The sequence below is a fragment of the Colobus angolensis genome, unplaced genomic scaffold (assembly GCF_000951035.1).
Source record: "Colobus angolensis palliatus isolate OR3802 unplaced genomic scaffold, Cang.pa_1.0 Scaffold344, whole genome shotgun sequence".
NCBI classification, from domain to species: domain Eukaryota; kingdom Metazoa; phylum Chordata; class Mammalia; order Primates; family Cercopithecidae; genus Colobus; species Colobus angolensis.
Genome location: NW_012116755.1, coordinates 2,182,698 through 2,200,072, shown reverse-complemented (window position 1 = coordinate 2,200,072; position 17,375 = coordinate 2,182,698). Strand labels below are relative to the sequence as shown.

General features: G+C 39.1%; 1 protein-coding gene across 3 annotated transcripts in view; it reads right to left on the bottom strand.

The window, feature by feature from the left end:
• Window positions 1–526: 526 nt before the first annotated feature.
• The window catches only part of SACM1L (SAC1 suppressor of actin mutations 1-like (yeast)), a 63,193-nt gene continuing 46,344 nt past the window's right edge, over window positions 527–17,375 (bottom strand). For all 3 annotated transcript variants that reach the window (XM_011952657.1, XM_011952656.1, XM_011952658.1), the window contains 9 exons: window positions 14,602–14,681; window positions 13,808–13,906; window positions 10,599–10,737; window positions 8,252–8,321; window positions 8,064–8,136; window positions 7,246–7,339; window positions 7,036–7,128; window positions 6,268–6,325; window positions 527–2,411 (listed from right to left, as the gene is read on the bottom strand). In XM_011952657.1, coding sequence (XP_011808047.1) covers window positions 2,275–2,411; window positions 6,268–6,325; window positions 7,036–7,128; window positions 7,246–7,339; window positions 8,064–8,136; window positions 8,252–8,321; window positions 10,599–10,737; window positions 13,808–13,906; window positions 14,602–14,681 — 843 coding nt within the window. In that variant the 3' untranslated portion in view covers window positions 527–2,274. The remainder of the gene's footprint in view (window positions 2,412–6,267; window positions 6,326–7,035; window positions 7,129–7,245; window positions 7,340–8,063; window positions 8,137–8,251; window positions 8,322–10,598; window positions 10,738–13,807; window positions 13,907–14,601; window positions 14,682–17,375) is intronic.

Here is a 17,375-nt window from a genome sequence, read left to right as displayed (position 1 = left end):
CTATAAGGAGATACAAAATTTCTTAAGTGATCCTAACTGGAAAAGCAAGATTGCAGAAGCTACTGATTTTCTTGCTTACTCTAATTTTTCTATGATGATCATGCATTGCTTTGTGTATTAGTTTGTTTTCACACTGCTGTAAAGAACTACCTGAGACTGGGTAACATATAAAGAAAAGAGGTTTGACTCACAGTTCTGCATGGCTGGGGAGGCCTCATAAAACTTACCATCATGGCAGAAGGTGAAGGGGAAGCAAAGCATGTCTTACATGGTGGCAGGAGAGCGAGCGAGCGAGGCGGTAAATGCCAAACACTTTTAAACCGTCAGACCTCGTGAGAACTGATGAGAATGGCATGGGGGAAACTATCCCCCATGATCCAACTACTTCCCACCAGGTACAATTTGAGATGAGATTTGGGTGGGTGGGGACACGGAGCCAAACCGTATCACTCTGCATGATTTTTAATATTCTAAGATTAAAAAGAAAAACATCACTTTCAAAGTACATGAATGATACCAACAGTAGTTAGAAAAGAATATGACATTTTATTTTCACTTATGGACATACAGTACATGAATTTAGAAATAAAATCACCGCAGGATTCTGAAATACTGATACCTTAAGATCTAACACACTGATATTAGTCCATTCCCTAAAAGCAGCCACATTAACAGCTCAGATTTGGTCTTTGTTGTAGTTGTTGACATTAAGTTCTTTAAGTGAAATGCCCAGCAGCATTTAAATAATATTTTACAGCAGACATGAACTAAGTTTCAATATTCCATCTTTGGAACACATTATGCTTATTTACATATTAACAGGTGGCTATATTTACTTACCCTATTGTGAGTTTAATGACTGATTTTAAGCTACAAAGGGTTTTCCAGCTATTATTTCCTTTAGAGTTTCTAAAAGTAACAACTTGTATCAATGTTTTACAAAAGATAATGATGAAAAAAAGGTAATGCTGAAATAAAGGCGCTTTTAGAAATATTTAAGGACAACATAAGGTATTAATATTGGAAAAAACTGTACATATTTTCAAGCACAACACTGAAATATTATAGCAGTGTTTAATTGAATTGTTTTAAAATAGTGGTAATTATACTACCTTACATACTGTTCTAATATTTAAATCTCTTAATTACAATTTGAATATACAATCTGACTTACAATTAGAACTATGCACAGTTTCCGAAGCATATTTTTCAGGTTTGTTTTTGCACATAAATTAATGTTTAAGTTGGTCCTTGATTTGGAGAACTGTAACTACCTGGAAGCACTAAGTTTTAGACACATTTATTGACAGCCAACAAAATCCTTGACAGAAGGAAAAGCATCAAGAGTACCATGCGTGGAAGAGCAGCTGGTGCCCCCCAAGTGCAATATGAAATCTAGAACGAGACCCTCTCAGAGGCCTGCATGTCTCAATGACTGACCCTCAAAGAAACCAAAATGTACAGGAGGAAGCAGCTGACCAGTCATGGGCATCTTCCACACTGGGGCAATCTTTAAAACAGAGGCGGCTTTGGACCTCTAGCATAAGAGATAGACTTTACATTCTTTGATTTTATTTACACTTTTTTAAAAAGATAAAGTATATCTGAATTCTCTCATCACATCTAAACTGCTGGTGCACTGGCAGCTCAAGCTGATTAAAGTCATGAGGCAGCCCACCAGAGACTTTAACAGAACCCCCGACCACATCTCCTCCTCTTTCCTATCATGAAGTCACAGACTGTCTCATCAAACTACTTGATGTCTGTAAGAGACTTACATTTTATAAACACAGTTAGCTTATCACTGAACTTTTAAGCAAAGTCCAAAGATGTGTGGAAAAGTATGCTTGCTAACAGTGACTGCTTCTACAAGGACAATGATGAAACTGAGCTACAAAAATAATTTTACCGTTTTAAATAATGAAAGGAGCTAGGTTTTTAAAATATATTACTTATTCTGCAACAGCTGATTAAACTGACAATCAATAGAATCCAATGAGCAGATTCAGCTTCCATTCTGCAAGCTGAATTCAGGTTATACTTTAATTACAGAATAGCTTCAAATTACCAATCTAACTGTCCCAATAGCAAAGAGACCATCAAGGCAATAACATCAGATCAATTCTGTCATCATCCTGCACGGAGTACAAGATGTGCTTTTGGATAAAGGCATTATTAAAAAGACCTTGGGCTGATGTGGAAAGCGGGTCAGTAAAGACTCCAGTTCTGCACAATGGAATCTTCCAAGCCAAGCCGCTTTCCACAAATACAAATTCAGTCTATCTTTTCTTTCTGGACCAGTCTGGGAGCATCAACAAAATCTTTGCCATTGTAAAGAATGATAAAAAATGTTCCAATGCTTGCAACTCCCCAGAAGAGCACATAGGCCAGTGTTTCTGTCCAAGTGTCACCTGTTGACATTAAGAAACAAAAAGCTAAATAAGTCATTTGTTGATATCAGACCCAGTTTTCAGCTGTTTAGCACATTTTGGCAACATTAAAGTTTACTAGCACATTCACAGCAAAAATATAAGAACCTCTTAAGGTTTAAACCCATGGTTCTCAAACCCTAGCTAGTCCCAGAATCTTCTGCAGGGCTTGATAAAGCATCAACTGTTGGGCCCCAAGAATCTGCATTCGAGCAAGTTCCTAGTTCCCAGGTGATGCTGATGCTACCGATCAAGAGGCTACACTTTGAGAACCACTGGACTAAACGATTTCATATATTATACAAATAATAATCACTTTTAGCATATTTTAATAATACAAAAAACTATTGTTTAATTCATAGTTCTGTAACAGATATGAGCTATTATCAAAATACCTGCACAAAAAATTTTAATATTCATAAGTTATGAATATCAAACATAAGTTATCCAAAACTTTTCTGAAGTTACACATACATAAATATATAAAACAAAAGTCAGTAACATTTGCTTTAGAGATGGGGTCTTGCTGTGTTGCCCGGGCTACAGTGCAGTGGCTATTCACAAGCACGATTCCACTACTGATCAGCACAAAAGTTTTGTCCTGCTGTTTCCGACCTGTACTGGTTCACCATTCCTTAGGCAACCTGGTGATCTCCTGCTCAAAGAGGTCACCATATTGATGCTGAACTTAGTGCGGACATCCGATCAGCATAGCACACTACAGACTAGAACTCCTGGGCTCAACTGATCCTCCCGTTTCAGCCTCCTGAGTAGCTGGGACCATAGGCACACACCACAGCACCCAGCCAATAACATATTTGAATGACATATTTAGCCCAACTCTGCTGATGTGCATTTTCCAAAGTCTGAAGTTCATAAAGGTTAGCAGCAGGCCAATGGGCAAAGATTTACTTTGTTTTACTCCTTGAATAGCTGAACCTAGAGAATAGCTTCGCTCTCTGCAACAGTACTGGCCTCATCTGCAGACGGAGAAACACATACAGGGAATAACGGCCAGTGAGAGAGCACACCAGGGAAGAAACCAGTCTCCAGACTCTTTCCTAACAAGCCCTCAGAGATCATGCTACATTTGTTTTCTATTCTCTTTGAAAACCACAGCAGGAGCTAGAAATCAGGTATCACCACACCCAAATGTCACAAAGTTCCTTATAACAATTAACTGACATGAGATATTACCATCCACAGCATCCAATCTCTTTTTATGCAAAATATACTCGAATTTGCATAACTGCTAATTTTCATGGCTCTGAGTTTTAAAATTCTTCTTGGACAAAAAAAGAAGGGCAGTTCCTTATTGGCCACTCTGCTGGACACACCCTAAAGGAATCATCCGTTTTATTCAAGCAGAGCCCTTGGTCTTGACTTTCCTGCCTCTCCAGAGGTTCTTTAGGTAAATGTGGGTATAGTCAGAACAACAAAATTAACTAATTTAACAGTACAGTGGCTCCCCAAAAATGGCATCCACTGGGCAGTGTTTTCAGGAAAGAAGGCACAGGATCTAGAGAGGAAATGAGAGCAGGGGTGGCCGTTGAGGAACCTGCACATGCTGCCTCTTCCTTCCTGCCCCAAAACCCGCAGTCACATCCCAGGCAATGCCTGTGTCTCAACCTGTTTTTGTATTGTAAGGTAAGAATGGTTTTTACATTTTTAAATGGTTATAAACTCAAAAACAAAGAATGTGCAGCAGAGACCACACACCATCCATAAGGACAAAAATATTTACTACCTGCTCTTTACAGAAAAATTTTGCTAACTATAATAATAGTAAGATGGCTCTTTCCCCCTACTCAACATTTCAGCATTTAGTCAAAACTACATCACAACTGTCTACAGGGCTGAGCACCGAGGGGAATACCGAGATGAACAGGTAACTGAGCCTCCCTATCAAAAAGGCGACAGAATTAGTGGTGGTGGTGGAGTAGGAGTCCTTAATTCAGCAAACATTTACTGAGAGTTTACTATATCCTGGACAAAGGAGATAAAGCAATGAGTAAGACAGAGACTCTCAAAAAGTTGCTGATCCAGTGAAAAAGACAAACAAGTATGCAAATCATTACCATCCAAAAACAAATACACACTGGGTATGTCAGGTACACCAAAGAGGTATACTACCTCTGAAAAATAACTCCCTATGTATTAATGAGGTTAAAAGAGGAAAGTGCTGGGAGAGAGGACCAGGAGTGCTGTGAAAATTCGGATAGAAGGTGAAGACTTCCATGTGGGAGAGACACTCTGTGAGAGGGGAGCAAATGAATGGTGCCCTGAGGATGGTGGAATTCAGATAGGCAAGAAGAGGTTGGCTCAATGAATTCAGGATGAGGATGAAGGCTGGAAGGTGCCTTTTCTTTCAGAGTGACTAGGATTGCACCTCCACGGTACAATACACCAAGTCTCAGACTTAAACCTCCAAAATACAGGATATTACTCAAAGGAGAATAAAGAATACATTCTTCTCACTTTAATCTTAAATGCTTTATTAACTCAGTAACATAGCAAAATATTAGGAGAAAAAAGAAAACTAGTAAAGACCTTGTCCACTCAGGTTCTTAGGCAATTTTACTCTCAACCTATTAAAATTTAATGATAAGTAATATCTTAATCCATTAACATTTATTTGAGTTGGTTAGACTATACATTCTATAAATGGAATACTTTGCAGCCATTAGCAATTAAGAACATGGGAAAACATACTGCTCAGTGAAAAAAAGCAGATAATGAAAATACGTATCTCACTTTTGAAAAAAATCAACACTTATAAATATTAAAACATCAAAATGTTAAGAGTGGTGAGCTTCTCTCTCAAAGGTATGATGATAAATAATATTTTCTCCTTTTCTGCCTACATGTGTTTTCTATAATTACTATGTATTACTCTGGTAATGTGAAAGGAAAATAAAATCTCAGGACTCCAAATTTACTATGCCAAAGAGAAAAGTTAAACTTGGGAACTGAGTCTCACAAAACTACCCTCCTTTTGTTCCTAAGTAGACAACTGCGAAGATAGTGGGCCACATATCCTCCCAGATGGCCACCCTCACAAACTGTCACAAGCAAATTCCATGTGGGCCCCAAAATCTTTACCCTAAAAGACAGTCCAGTCGAATCTCCCTCACCCTGACATTGTAAATTAACAGTTTATTTTCACAGGTAAGGGACAAAGACTAGAAAATCATCCCTCCACCCACCCCAAAACAAATGCAGATTTGACTTCTCCCTCTACTCTACGTTTACTTTGTCTTACATAAAATGCAGATTTACTGAGCGGGAGATGAATGCATAATTGACTGTTCCTCTACCCCCTTCTTTCACATGTAATGTGGATTCAGTGAGTGCTAATCAAAGCCTCACAAGAATGTGGCCACTTATCTCACCACCTACCCTCCCCTTGTTTCCATTCCTCCTTCCCCTCCTGTACACCGTTTCACCATTTAATACTGAAGTCCTCAAAACCCTCTTTGGAAAAAGCACAAGATACTGATCCTACCGGAGCTTGTGTCTCTTTTTCCTGGGCAGGTTCTCAACCTTGGCAAATTAAGCCTCTGAACTGACTGAGACCTGTCTCAGACACTTACTGGTTCACAGTAATAAGAAAAACATGTTTTTAAAATCTGAGGTTTAAAAAAACCCATCAAACTACTAGGTATGTTATTTTTCTTCCTGTCATATCTAATGACTAATTTCATCTACTCCACCTTACCCATTAAATTTAATACGGAAACATCAAGTGTTCAGTGAACTCAAAAACTTAAGATGTTGTAAAAGAAAGGTCAACATTCTAACTAAGAAACAAATGGAAGAATGTGTGCAGCTGACTTACCAGCCATCAGCAAACAGATAATGCACATTGAAAAGGCAACAACCATGATAACAGGCAACTGGAAAAGACAACAGAAAGAGTTAATCATTTAAGAATGCTAATCAATGGCTGCAAAATCAGTTGTGCATGCATTGCTTGGGAAAAGAAAAAAACTCATCTGTCAACTAATACACACAGTATCTTTCGTCAACAAAACATTATTATTTATGGGTTCAATCACAACTGCCCTAGACTTTAGATGGGGAAAGTGGTAAGATCGGAAGAAGCATGCTTTTGCTCCAAGCCAAAGGGTGCTAAATGGAAGGAGGATGCCCAGAGGAGGACCTAGAACACTAGGTCTCCCTTGCATTCCAGGGCACTTGACCCACTGGAAAGAAAATCCAGAGAGGCTCTTGCAGAGTCTGGTGAACAGAGAAGTCAAAAAGGAGAGAAGCATCAAAAATAAACTTTGCCTTCCATGTAACAAGTTTGTCTCTGGCAATTCCCTCAATGTAAAAGAACTGAAGTTTTCCTGAAATGAGAAACCTTCCACTTTCCCTTTGCTTATGTGACATCACACGAAAAGGATGTGTGAGACACTCTGAGGAAAAGAAAACAAATGCTCCACAGTTACTGTACTCCTCAGCCTGACCTCTTTGGAAAACTTAAGTATTTATATTTCATGTAATGAAAACAACATATAACGTTTTAAATTAAGGAGACTGAAACCATCTATATCTTCAGACACAATGCTTTTAAAAACTTGAAAAATACAAAATGGTTTCTTACAGCCAGGAATTTCCAATCCCTTGGAACACTTAAAGGACTATGAGATTCTAATTCATCCACTGAATAGTTTCCAAGAAATAAGTCTATGGAATCCTAGAACAGAAAGGAAGAAATTAGTAACTCACCAAACTCAGTGTGAGATAACATTAGTGATGAACGATGCAAAGATACAACCGCCTAATGCCAGGAAAGCATCAAATACAAACTTACTTGTCTAAATCCATCGGAAAAGTTGTTCTTATAATATCGTATCATTGAGTTCCAGCCATCCATTATAAGTCCCAAATGAGTTCTCTTTCCAGTTCTGGTTAAAGAGGTTAAATTTTAAGTTACAAGTTTGTACACTGAATTCTCACACTGTTTTATGGCCAATAAGCATAAGGTATAGAAATGAGTGACAGATTTAAAAAACTATCGCTGAAGATATAGATACTTCACAAAAGAATCACTTGTAGGTCCAAGAAATACCTATTTTCTTTCTAAAATATTACCAAAGGAGGCACAAAGAAACACACTAATTCCAGCTGCAAAGACAAGAAATATGAAGAGAAATACATAGCCCAGGTTAAGTGGTAGGACACAGCAAAGCAAAGAGACTAGAAATCTTATTCTGTTCCCAGGGAATCCACACAGCAGAAAAAGAGCCACCGCATGCATAATACATTCAAAATGTTCTAATTCCTCATTACTCAGTGTGGTCTTTGAAGGCAGCATCAGCATCACCTGGGTGCTTTTTAGAGGCACATCTCAAGACTGGTGCTTCAGGTACACAGTAAGGTCTGAGAAGCACTGTGGAGCAGTGGCTCTCACCCCTCCCCAAGCATCAGAATCTCCCAGGGTGGCTAAGAACACACCAGAACCTGGGCCTCATCTCCCGGAAATCCTGACTCCACAGGTCTCAAGTGAAGCCCGGATGCTGGAGATTTGCTGCTGTTGCTGCTGTTGTCTGAGAGCTGCCCAGGTGATTTTTAAAAGCACCAGGACTGTGAACTACTGATGTGGAATGCTATTTTAAAAGCACGGCTTGCCTGGTAAAGTCAGTCTTCAAGGCACCAGTTCCCGCATATTGCTTGGCACAGGCATTTGCGTTGTCAGCCCAGGCTGGAGAAAAAAGTGAAAACAGCTGATAATGATTAAGATGACAAAGTTCTAAATCCAGAATATTAATTTATTTCAAAATTTGAGCAACTTTGTCTATATTAAAGAAATGACCTACCATTTTTGTAAATCTTCTCAAATTCATCTTGTTCTTCAAGCTTTTGTCCCACATGCAAAACTCCTAGTCTCTGGAATAAAAACCACACCCAGATTTATGTGTAATAGATTTTAGCAGACATGATTTAGGAAGAAAAAGCAGTCCCCAAATTGTATCTCATGGTTCCTGGTTGCCGGATGCAGGCCAGAAGTGTCTGTTGTCTACAGGGAGCCCCAGCTTGCAGCAGCCCTCTCCTGCCCAGGGCAGACTGCAAAGCCTCTCCTGAGGGCACCTTTGCCTTGCAGCCCCCGCACTCCCTTGAGGGACAGCAGCAGGACCATATTCAGAGTGTCAGGAGGGAGAGTGAGAGCGGCTGTAGGATTGAGAGTGTCAGGAGGGAGAGTGAAAGCGGCTGTAGGATTCCAGCCGCTACTTTCTTCCTCCCTCTCACCCCCAATCTTCCACTGCCTCTACCCCTTGAGATCCCCTCATATGCATCATCCTTCAACTTCTTCACCCCTGAGTCACCCCAACCTTACCCTCTGTCCCAGGGACCTTTGAGAATCTGATGAATGCCACCTAATCTACCACCCCAAAAATACACAGACACACACAGACACACACACACACACACACACACACAGATCTTCACAAAGAATATCCCAGGGTTGCTGGGCCCCCTGAATCCCTTCTATGGACTCCCTTTGGAGACCACGGACCACAGATGAGGGGTCCCTACCTTGTCTCAGACCATCACCTCTCAGAACCACCATCTTCATTGCTTACCTCAGATGACACCTCATCTCCACCTCAGGAGTTATTCCCACCCTCAGACACAGCACAGGAGCCACCTTGGTGACCTTTAGCTGGGTAAGAACTCTGCCTTCACTGGCGGACGTGGAGAGGCACAAGTAGACAGCCCCTACACTAGCAGGCAAAGCTGCTGGAGAGGCTCCTGCCTCCACTCTCTGAAGGTTGGTTAAGTTTCATAATACTATATATAGCATGTAAAATTGTAAAATATGGATTGCAGAACCTAGTCAAGTAAGTTTTGGTTAATCAGCCATGGAACCAAACCATTCCTAATATTGTTTCTATTAAAAACTACACTCAGAAGACCTTCCAACGGACAAGGACATAGCACAATACAAACTACAGACTATTCCAACAGGGACAGCACTCCTCTGGCAGGTGCGACTTCAAGATTCAAGAACTATTCATTCTGAAGGAGATATTTTACCTCCATTAATTTCTTTCTCGGTATCATACAATTGTCAGAACTAAAGTTGAATGCTTACTAATTCCCTGAACAGGAAACCATGTGGTATGCATTTTGTCTGCCCCTCACAACAAATGCCAATGTGATTTAGAAATTGGGGCTCTACGTCTTTTTCATTCCAAATATACACAGAAGAAAAAAACTATTTTTCTCATCAGCATAGTCTAGTGATAAAGCAAAGCTGTGTCAGAAACTTTTTACTTTGGAGTCAATATTCCTTGCTAGTAATAAGAGAGAGATAAATAGAAACAATCTTGAGGTGCTACTTTTGTACTAATGAAATAGAAAAAAAAGAGGCTAGACACAGTGGCTCAAGCCTATAATCCCAGGACTTTGGGAGCTGAGGCAGGCAGACGGCTTGAGCCCAGGGGTTTGAGACCAACTTAGGCAACATGGTGAAACTCTGTCTCTACAAAAAATACAAAAATTAGCCAAGCGTGGTGACACATGCCTGTAGCCCCAGCTTTGTGGGAGGCTGAGTTGGTAGGATGGTTTGAACCCTGGAGGCAGAGGTTGCAGCAAGCCGAGATTGCGCCACTGCACTCTAGCCTGGGCAACAGAGCCAGACCCTGTCTCAAGGAAAAACAAAAAAAATTAAAATATCAAATGCTGGAAAGAGTTCAATGAAATGGATTTACTTATTCATTGTTGGTGTCAGTGTAAACTGGAATGACCCTCTTGGAAAATAATGTATGTATTCTCTTTAACCCAGTAATTCTACTTCTAGGAATTAACATGAAGGAAATAATTCAAGTTAATAATAACATATACAGACGCATTCTCTACAGTGTTATCTATAAACTAAAAATGTAGCAATCTGAATGGCTTAGTAAATTACAGCACAACAATACAACCATCAGAAACTGTGATTACATAAATGCTAAGGGAAAATGGCAAAAGTGAAAACTGTGCATATATAGACTGACCATAGTTATGGAAAATGTGACATCCATGGGCAAGACACAAAAATAAAAAGAGTTGAGTTAGGGTGGGGGCAATATGAATATTTTATGTTACTGGGTTTTAAAGAAGATGTTTAATTTTCTGCTGTGTTGTTTTTCAATAAAAAAAAAAAAAAAGCATTCGCACCTGAAGTTGGGCCTGAAGCGAACGACGAGCTAACAAACTCTGGATCACATTGGTTCTATCTAGACAATCCATGCAATTGCTTCGGAACACGCCTTCCTGGTTTGCCACCACCTGGCCAGCAGAGTCCACTAGAAAATAACTAAAACATATTTGTATAAACACTCTCATACCAAAGTAGGTCAGATTTACTAAGGACTTAACTCTTACAACATGGGTCTCATTTCAGTGACGTTATTGAAAACTGTAAATCAAAAGGTCAGATAGAAATGTGTGGTCAGGCATATGTGATTATCCTAGACCAAAAAGAAGTCTAAATGGCTGAGGCAAAACAGTCCCCCATCCAAAAAATGGCTGAAGATTAGAGATTATCTCACCCCAAAGATGTGAAAAGGTAGAGTTAAGAGTATTAAAAAGGTGGTTGTGTAAATTGATCATGTTTCCCAAAGCCAGATGATGGTTTCCTCTAATATAATTATTCCAACTATATCCCTGGATATCAGGGTTCTATGATTCATATACTATCTTTAGAATCCTCTGGGTTGCTTGTGAAAAAAGGTTCCTGGCCTTGAGATCAACTGAATCAGAATCTCTGAGGCAAGGATTGAATATTTTGCATTAAAAATACTTTTAGCTGGGCATGGTGGCGCATGCCTGTAATCCCAGCTACTTGGGAGGCTGAGGTGGAAGGATTACTTGAGCTTAGGAGTTCAAGACCAGCCTGGCCAACATAACGAGTCCCTGCCGCTAAAAGAACAAAAACTTAGCCAGGCATAGTGGTGCATACCTTTATACAGTCAGAAGGCTAAAGTGGGAGGATCACTTGAGCCCAAGGGTTAAAGGCTGCAGTGAACTATGATCACACCACTGCACTCCAGCCTGGGTGACAGAGTGATATTCTGTATCTAAATTAAAAAAAAAAAATTTTTTTTAACACTTTCAAAAATTCTTTTTTTTTTTTTTTTGAGATGGAATCTCCCTCCGTTGCCCAGACTGGAACACAGTGGCGTGATCTCAGCTCACTCCAACCTCTGCCTTCCAGGTTCAAGTGATTCTCCTGCCTCGGCCTCCTGAGTAGATGTGATTACAGGCACCCACCACCATGCCCCGCTAATTTTTATATTTTTAGTACAGATGGGGTTTCACCATGTTGGCCAGGCTGGTCTTGAACTCCTGACCTCAGGTGATCCATCTGCCTTGGGTACCCAAAGTGCTGGGATTACAGGCGAGTCACAGCCCCCGGCCAAAAAAAAAAAAATCTTAAATGGGTGATACATGCAAATAGTACAAGATTTATAAAGAATAATTGGGTATTATTTGAAAAATCAGTTTCCCTTTCTCCCCTTAAACACCCAAATTTCTGTACTGCAACCAACCACAGTTACCAGTTCCCATGTTTTCTTTAACAAGCTCCTTGATAATTCTATGAATTCAAAAATCTGACAACACACAGTGTGCTGGTTAAGAATATGGATTCAGGAAGCAAACAATCTGTTTGCTAGCCTTAGCATCATATGCAACTTACGAATTGTAGAACTTTAAACAGTAAGCTTATTCATCCACAAAATGGAGGTAACAGCAGCACCACCATTAGGCTTCTCTAAGGTTTGAATGAGATAACACATAATGCACATAAAGTACTTAGCACAGTGTATGGAACACAGCATACAATGAATACTGGATAATATTAACTACTGAAATTATTTTCCAAAATCCAAGAGGAGGAAGAAAATGCAACAGATTCATCAAGGGCTAAATACAAATCATGACCTCAGGAACAAGAGCCTGGAAGAATGTGTTAGGATGAAAAATCTACATATGGATCATGCAGAATTGGTAAGGTTCGTTTAGAGTTGGTGTACATACATATGTGTGCAAGGGTGTGTATGTGTGTTTGTACCCCATTAATACTTATAAAATCCCAGATATGTTATAAATATTATTGCTTAAACTATACAATAAGTTATCATCTCTACAAATGAAGAAACCAAAGTCTGAAGATAACTAAGTGGCCCTGGGTCATATTACTACTAAGAGAAAAACTTAAATTCAAATCAAGGTGTGTTGGACCCCAAGGCCCAGATTCTTTCCACTACCCCAAAAACCCCTAGAAAAAAGTCTCAAGAGATCATCTGAAAGTCACCAGTGAAAGCTCTGCTCTCCCTGTGGACCATGGTGAACGGCAACGAACACAAACTCTGGAGTCAACCCTCCTTCTTTCTTACACTCTTGCATGGCAGCAGTTAATGGGTGAACCCAAGGAACTACCTCCTCCAACAACACGCCGGGCCCAGCCAATGTCTTCTCTAATGGCCCAACAACAGTAGGTCAATTTCCCTTCTGTGTTCGTGACAAAACCTCACAAAAAAGGCAGATTTAAATAACTGTAGTTGATTACCTAATGTATATAAAAAGACATTTTTGAAAACTAAGCAAATATCTATCAAAGAGGTTTTACTATATTATTGTGTAACAAATTAAAAAGTGTATTTGGGTTGCCAGGTTTACAACTATCACACACAGGCAGAAGAAAATGATAGTATGGTTTACAGATCCCTTCTTCTGGCTTTAAAATCAGTAAAGACTGACACGCACCGAGTATGGTAAACCTGAACCAATATGATAATATAGTACTGCAAAGACATTCGGACTTTCGATCTGTTAATCCTACTCTGAAGAATTTTTTAAAGAAATAAAGACATTTAACAGATGTAAAATATGTGTAAAGATTCATGGCACTACGATCTTTCATGATAGAAAGAGGAAAGGAAATAAACCAGGTGCTCAGGGTGAAGAAAAGCACTTCTTCAGAACTACGTTATGACAAAACAATACAGAAAAGCCATTAAACACTATCATTACAGACACTGTACAGGTTAACAACAAAATACTTGTGATAGAATGTCTAGTGGAAACAACAATATAAGATACTAGTAAACCAAGTTCAATTATATAAAAATTTGTAAATGTGTGGTAGATAATTTACAAATATATGAAGATACCTGGCCTTGGGTCATTTTTAAGAATTTAAAAATATTTCGAAGTCACCAAGTCTCATCTTTCCAGTAAAGATATTAAAAATAATAAAAGTATAGATAAGCAATGACAATCCAGTGAACTATATTTATAAGTCTGCTGGATGATGCATAATAAAATATGACTGATATATATACCTGTTCTCTCTGCCTCCTTAAGGAAATAACATAGCTTACCTTAATTCATCTTGCATTTCTGCTACCTGATCCAATAAAATACTTAGTCGATCCCATCTCATATTTTTACATTCCTTATGGAAGTCAAAGGCAATGTATCTACCAAAAGAAAAGATATTCAGAAACCGACCAGAGATCATTCATTTTCCTTCTATTAATAATACCTTCATAAGCTGATTTTCCCCTTTATATCAGTGCATACATATTTCTTGGGAACACTAGAACCTCCTTCACTCTGGGTTTATCACTATACATACACTACATGCACACACACACCCCTTCTCATGCTCACACCTATCAGAGGAAAAAATATATATATGATATGAGCAGATATATATATATATATATATATACACATGAAAATACAAAATACATGCATATGTCTATCCTCACATGTTCTTCTGGGGGCCCTCAGCAAGGAGTAGAGAAACACAACAAATGCTTAGTGAAGTAAGCTCAAGTACAGCAATCAGGTATGCCCTGCAAAGAGGCCTAGTCCAAATTCCTCAAGACAATTCTAGTGGTAAAGTATGACCTATGGAAACTCTCTGGGGCACAAAGCCTCAATGAGGGAATTTGAATCAGAGACTAAACTTAAAACTTGACTGAAAAGAAGTTATTCTGCAACATAAATTATGCTACAGAAATTTCAAGCCAACAAAATATCATGCTCCGATCTACTATTGAAAAAAATGCAAGCTGAAATACATGTCTAGTGAGCTCTATGTAATCATGCACATATGTAAGTGCACATCTGATCTGAAAAGACCTGCAACAGATTTCTAGTGAGGTACCTCATCATTCCACTTCCCAAAGAAGACACCATTGTTGCAAATGTCTGCTCAAGTGGCTTCTCTGAGCCCTTCTGGTTAATCTGTAAAAAATTTCAAACACCATAGTTTTCAGTTAATTTCAAAGGAGACAGTGACATCAGAAAAAGGACAAACTAGGAAGCTCTAAGCTCTCATTCTCCCACAGAAACATAAAAAAATCCCAAAGCTGTCTGAGCCAACTTTGTAGGAGCTCTAAAAAAAGATTAAAGGTTTTATAGTAACCCACCCAAGCACCCAATAAAGAAAAAGTCACTTTCAAAATGGTGGGAAAGTTTTGTGGCATTTAACTTGTCCTTGACCCAGCACCTCCCCAGAGTGGTGACAATCTTAGTCTTATATGGGAATAACCTAACCTGGTTCTTAGTTCCCCTCATCAAACTAGAGGAGGCAGACCAGACCTTATCTGCAAATAATTGTGGACATCTGTTCTAACATGAAGGACTAACTCGTCTCTGTCCCACATATCTCTGAACACTGGCAGTAAAAATGGTGACCACTGCTTGTAAAAGCTACAAGAGGAATATAAATCAATGGATGCCTGAGGCAAAATATCCTGGATAGAAACATACAATAGACCATTTAAAGACTGGAGAAGAAGCTGGGTGATATTCTTTGGGAAATTAGGACTTTCAAAAGCAGCCATGTACATGAAGGAGTTTTGAAGGCCACCCACATAACCAGGCAAGATGCATGCTCAGAAGAGTCCTGAGAAGACCTTAAACCTTCACCACAGACTGATCCCTAGGCTCACAGCAAGCCTGGCTAATCAGTAAAGGACTGTCCCAGCATACAACAAGTCTGCAAAGAATGGGGGACAGGGTTGTTCTCTCATTTTTGCTTTCCTTTTTTGTCCGTCTATTTCAGTTCTTGGAATTCAATGAAACTTGTCAAAACAGCTGAACATAAGCAAAAGGAACAGACCTCAGTGAACATACACAATAAGAAACAGTTTTGGCAAAAATAGTCCCGAAAAGTCTCAAAAAAAAAAAAAAAAAGGATTAGTAGAGTCTTTGACAATCAAATAAAACAAAAAACCCCCAGCAAACCCTAGGGGAAAAGGAGACTCTGACTTCCAGAGCTATGGTATAATAATCAAACATACAATTAAAAAAAAAAATCACAGGTACACAAATAAACAGAAAACAACGGCTCACTCAATGGAACATAAGAAAACAGTATGGCGATTCCTCAAGGATCTAGATCTAGATGTACCATATGACCCAGCCATCCCACTACTGGGTATAATACCCAAAGGATTATAAATCATGCTGCTATAAAGACACATGCACACGTATGTTTATTGCGACACTATTCACAATAGCAAAGACTTGCAATCAACCCAAATGTCCATCTGTGACAGACTGGATTAAGAAAATGTGGCACATATACACCATGGAATATTATGCAGCCATAAAAAATGATGAGTTTGCGTCCTTTGTAGGGACATGGATACAACTGGAAACCATCATTCTTAGCAAACTATCACAAGAACAGAAAACCAAACACCGCATGTTCTCACTCATAGGTGGGAACTGAACAATGACATCACTTGTACTCGGGAAGGGGAACATCACACATCGGGGCCTATCATGGCGGGGGAGGGGGGAGGGATTGCATTGGGAGTTATACCTGATATAAACGACGAATTGATGGGTGCTGACGAGTTGATGGGTGCAGCACACCAACATGGCACAAGTATACATATGTAACAAACCTGCACGTTATGCACATGTACCCTAGAACTTAAAGTATAATAATAAAATAAAAAAAAAAAAAAAAGAAATTGACAGAAATTGTTCCTGTGGAAGCCAAGACAGGATTTGGCTTATTAGACAAAGACTAGACTTATTAGACTAATTAGACAAATACTTTAAAGCAACTGTCTTAAAAACAAAGAGCTAAGGGGAAACACAAAGAACTAAAATAAATCAGGAAAACAATACACAAACAAAATGAGGATATCAACAAAAACAGAAAAATTATTATAAGAAGCCAAAAAATAATTCTGCAGCAAAAGAGCACAAAAAGTGAAATAAAATATTTAGCACTATGGGAATTCCAGGAAGAGAGACAGAAAGGAGGAGAGAGATTTAAAGAAAAAAAAAAATAGCCAAAACCTTCCCAAATGTGATGAAACATATGAATCTACAAACCAAAGCTCTGAACTCTAAGGAGACCCACACCAAAAACATTATAATCACATAGTTGAAAGACAAAAACAGAATCCTGAAAAGCAGCAAGAGAGAAGAGACTCATCACACACGAGAGATTCTCAACAGGATTATCCACCAATTTCTCATCAGAAATCTTGGAGGCTGGAAGACAGTGGGATCATATATTTTAAATGCTGGAAGAAGAAAAACTGTCAACCAGGCATTCTGTATCTGGCAAAACGTCCTTTAAAAATGAAGGAAAAATTAAGACATTCATAGATAAACAAAACCTGAGGTAGTTTATTATCATTAAACCCAATCTATAAGAAATGCTAAAGGGAGTCCTTCAGGTTGAAATGAAAGTATGCTACACAGTAACTTGCAGCCACAGAGAGATATAAAAATTTCCAACAGGCTGGACGTAGTAGCTCACGCCTATAATCTCAGCACTTTGGGAGGCTGAGGCGGGCAGATCACTTGAGGTCAGGAGTTTGAGACCAGCCTGGCCAACACGGTGAAACCTCGTCTCTCCCAAAAATAAAAAAAATTAGCTGGGTGTGGTGGCACACACCTGTAATCCCA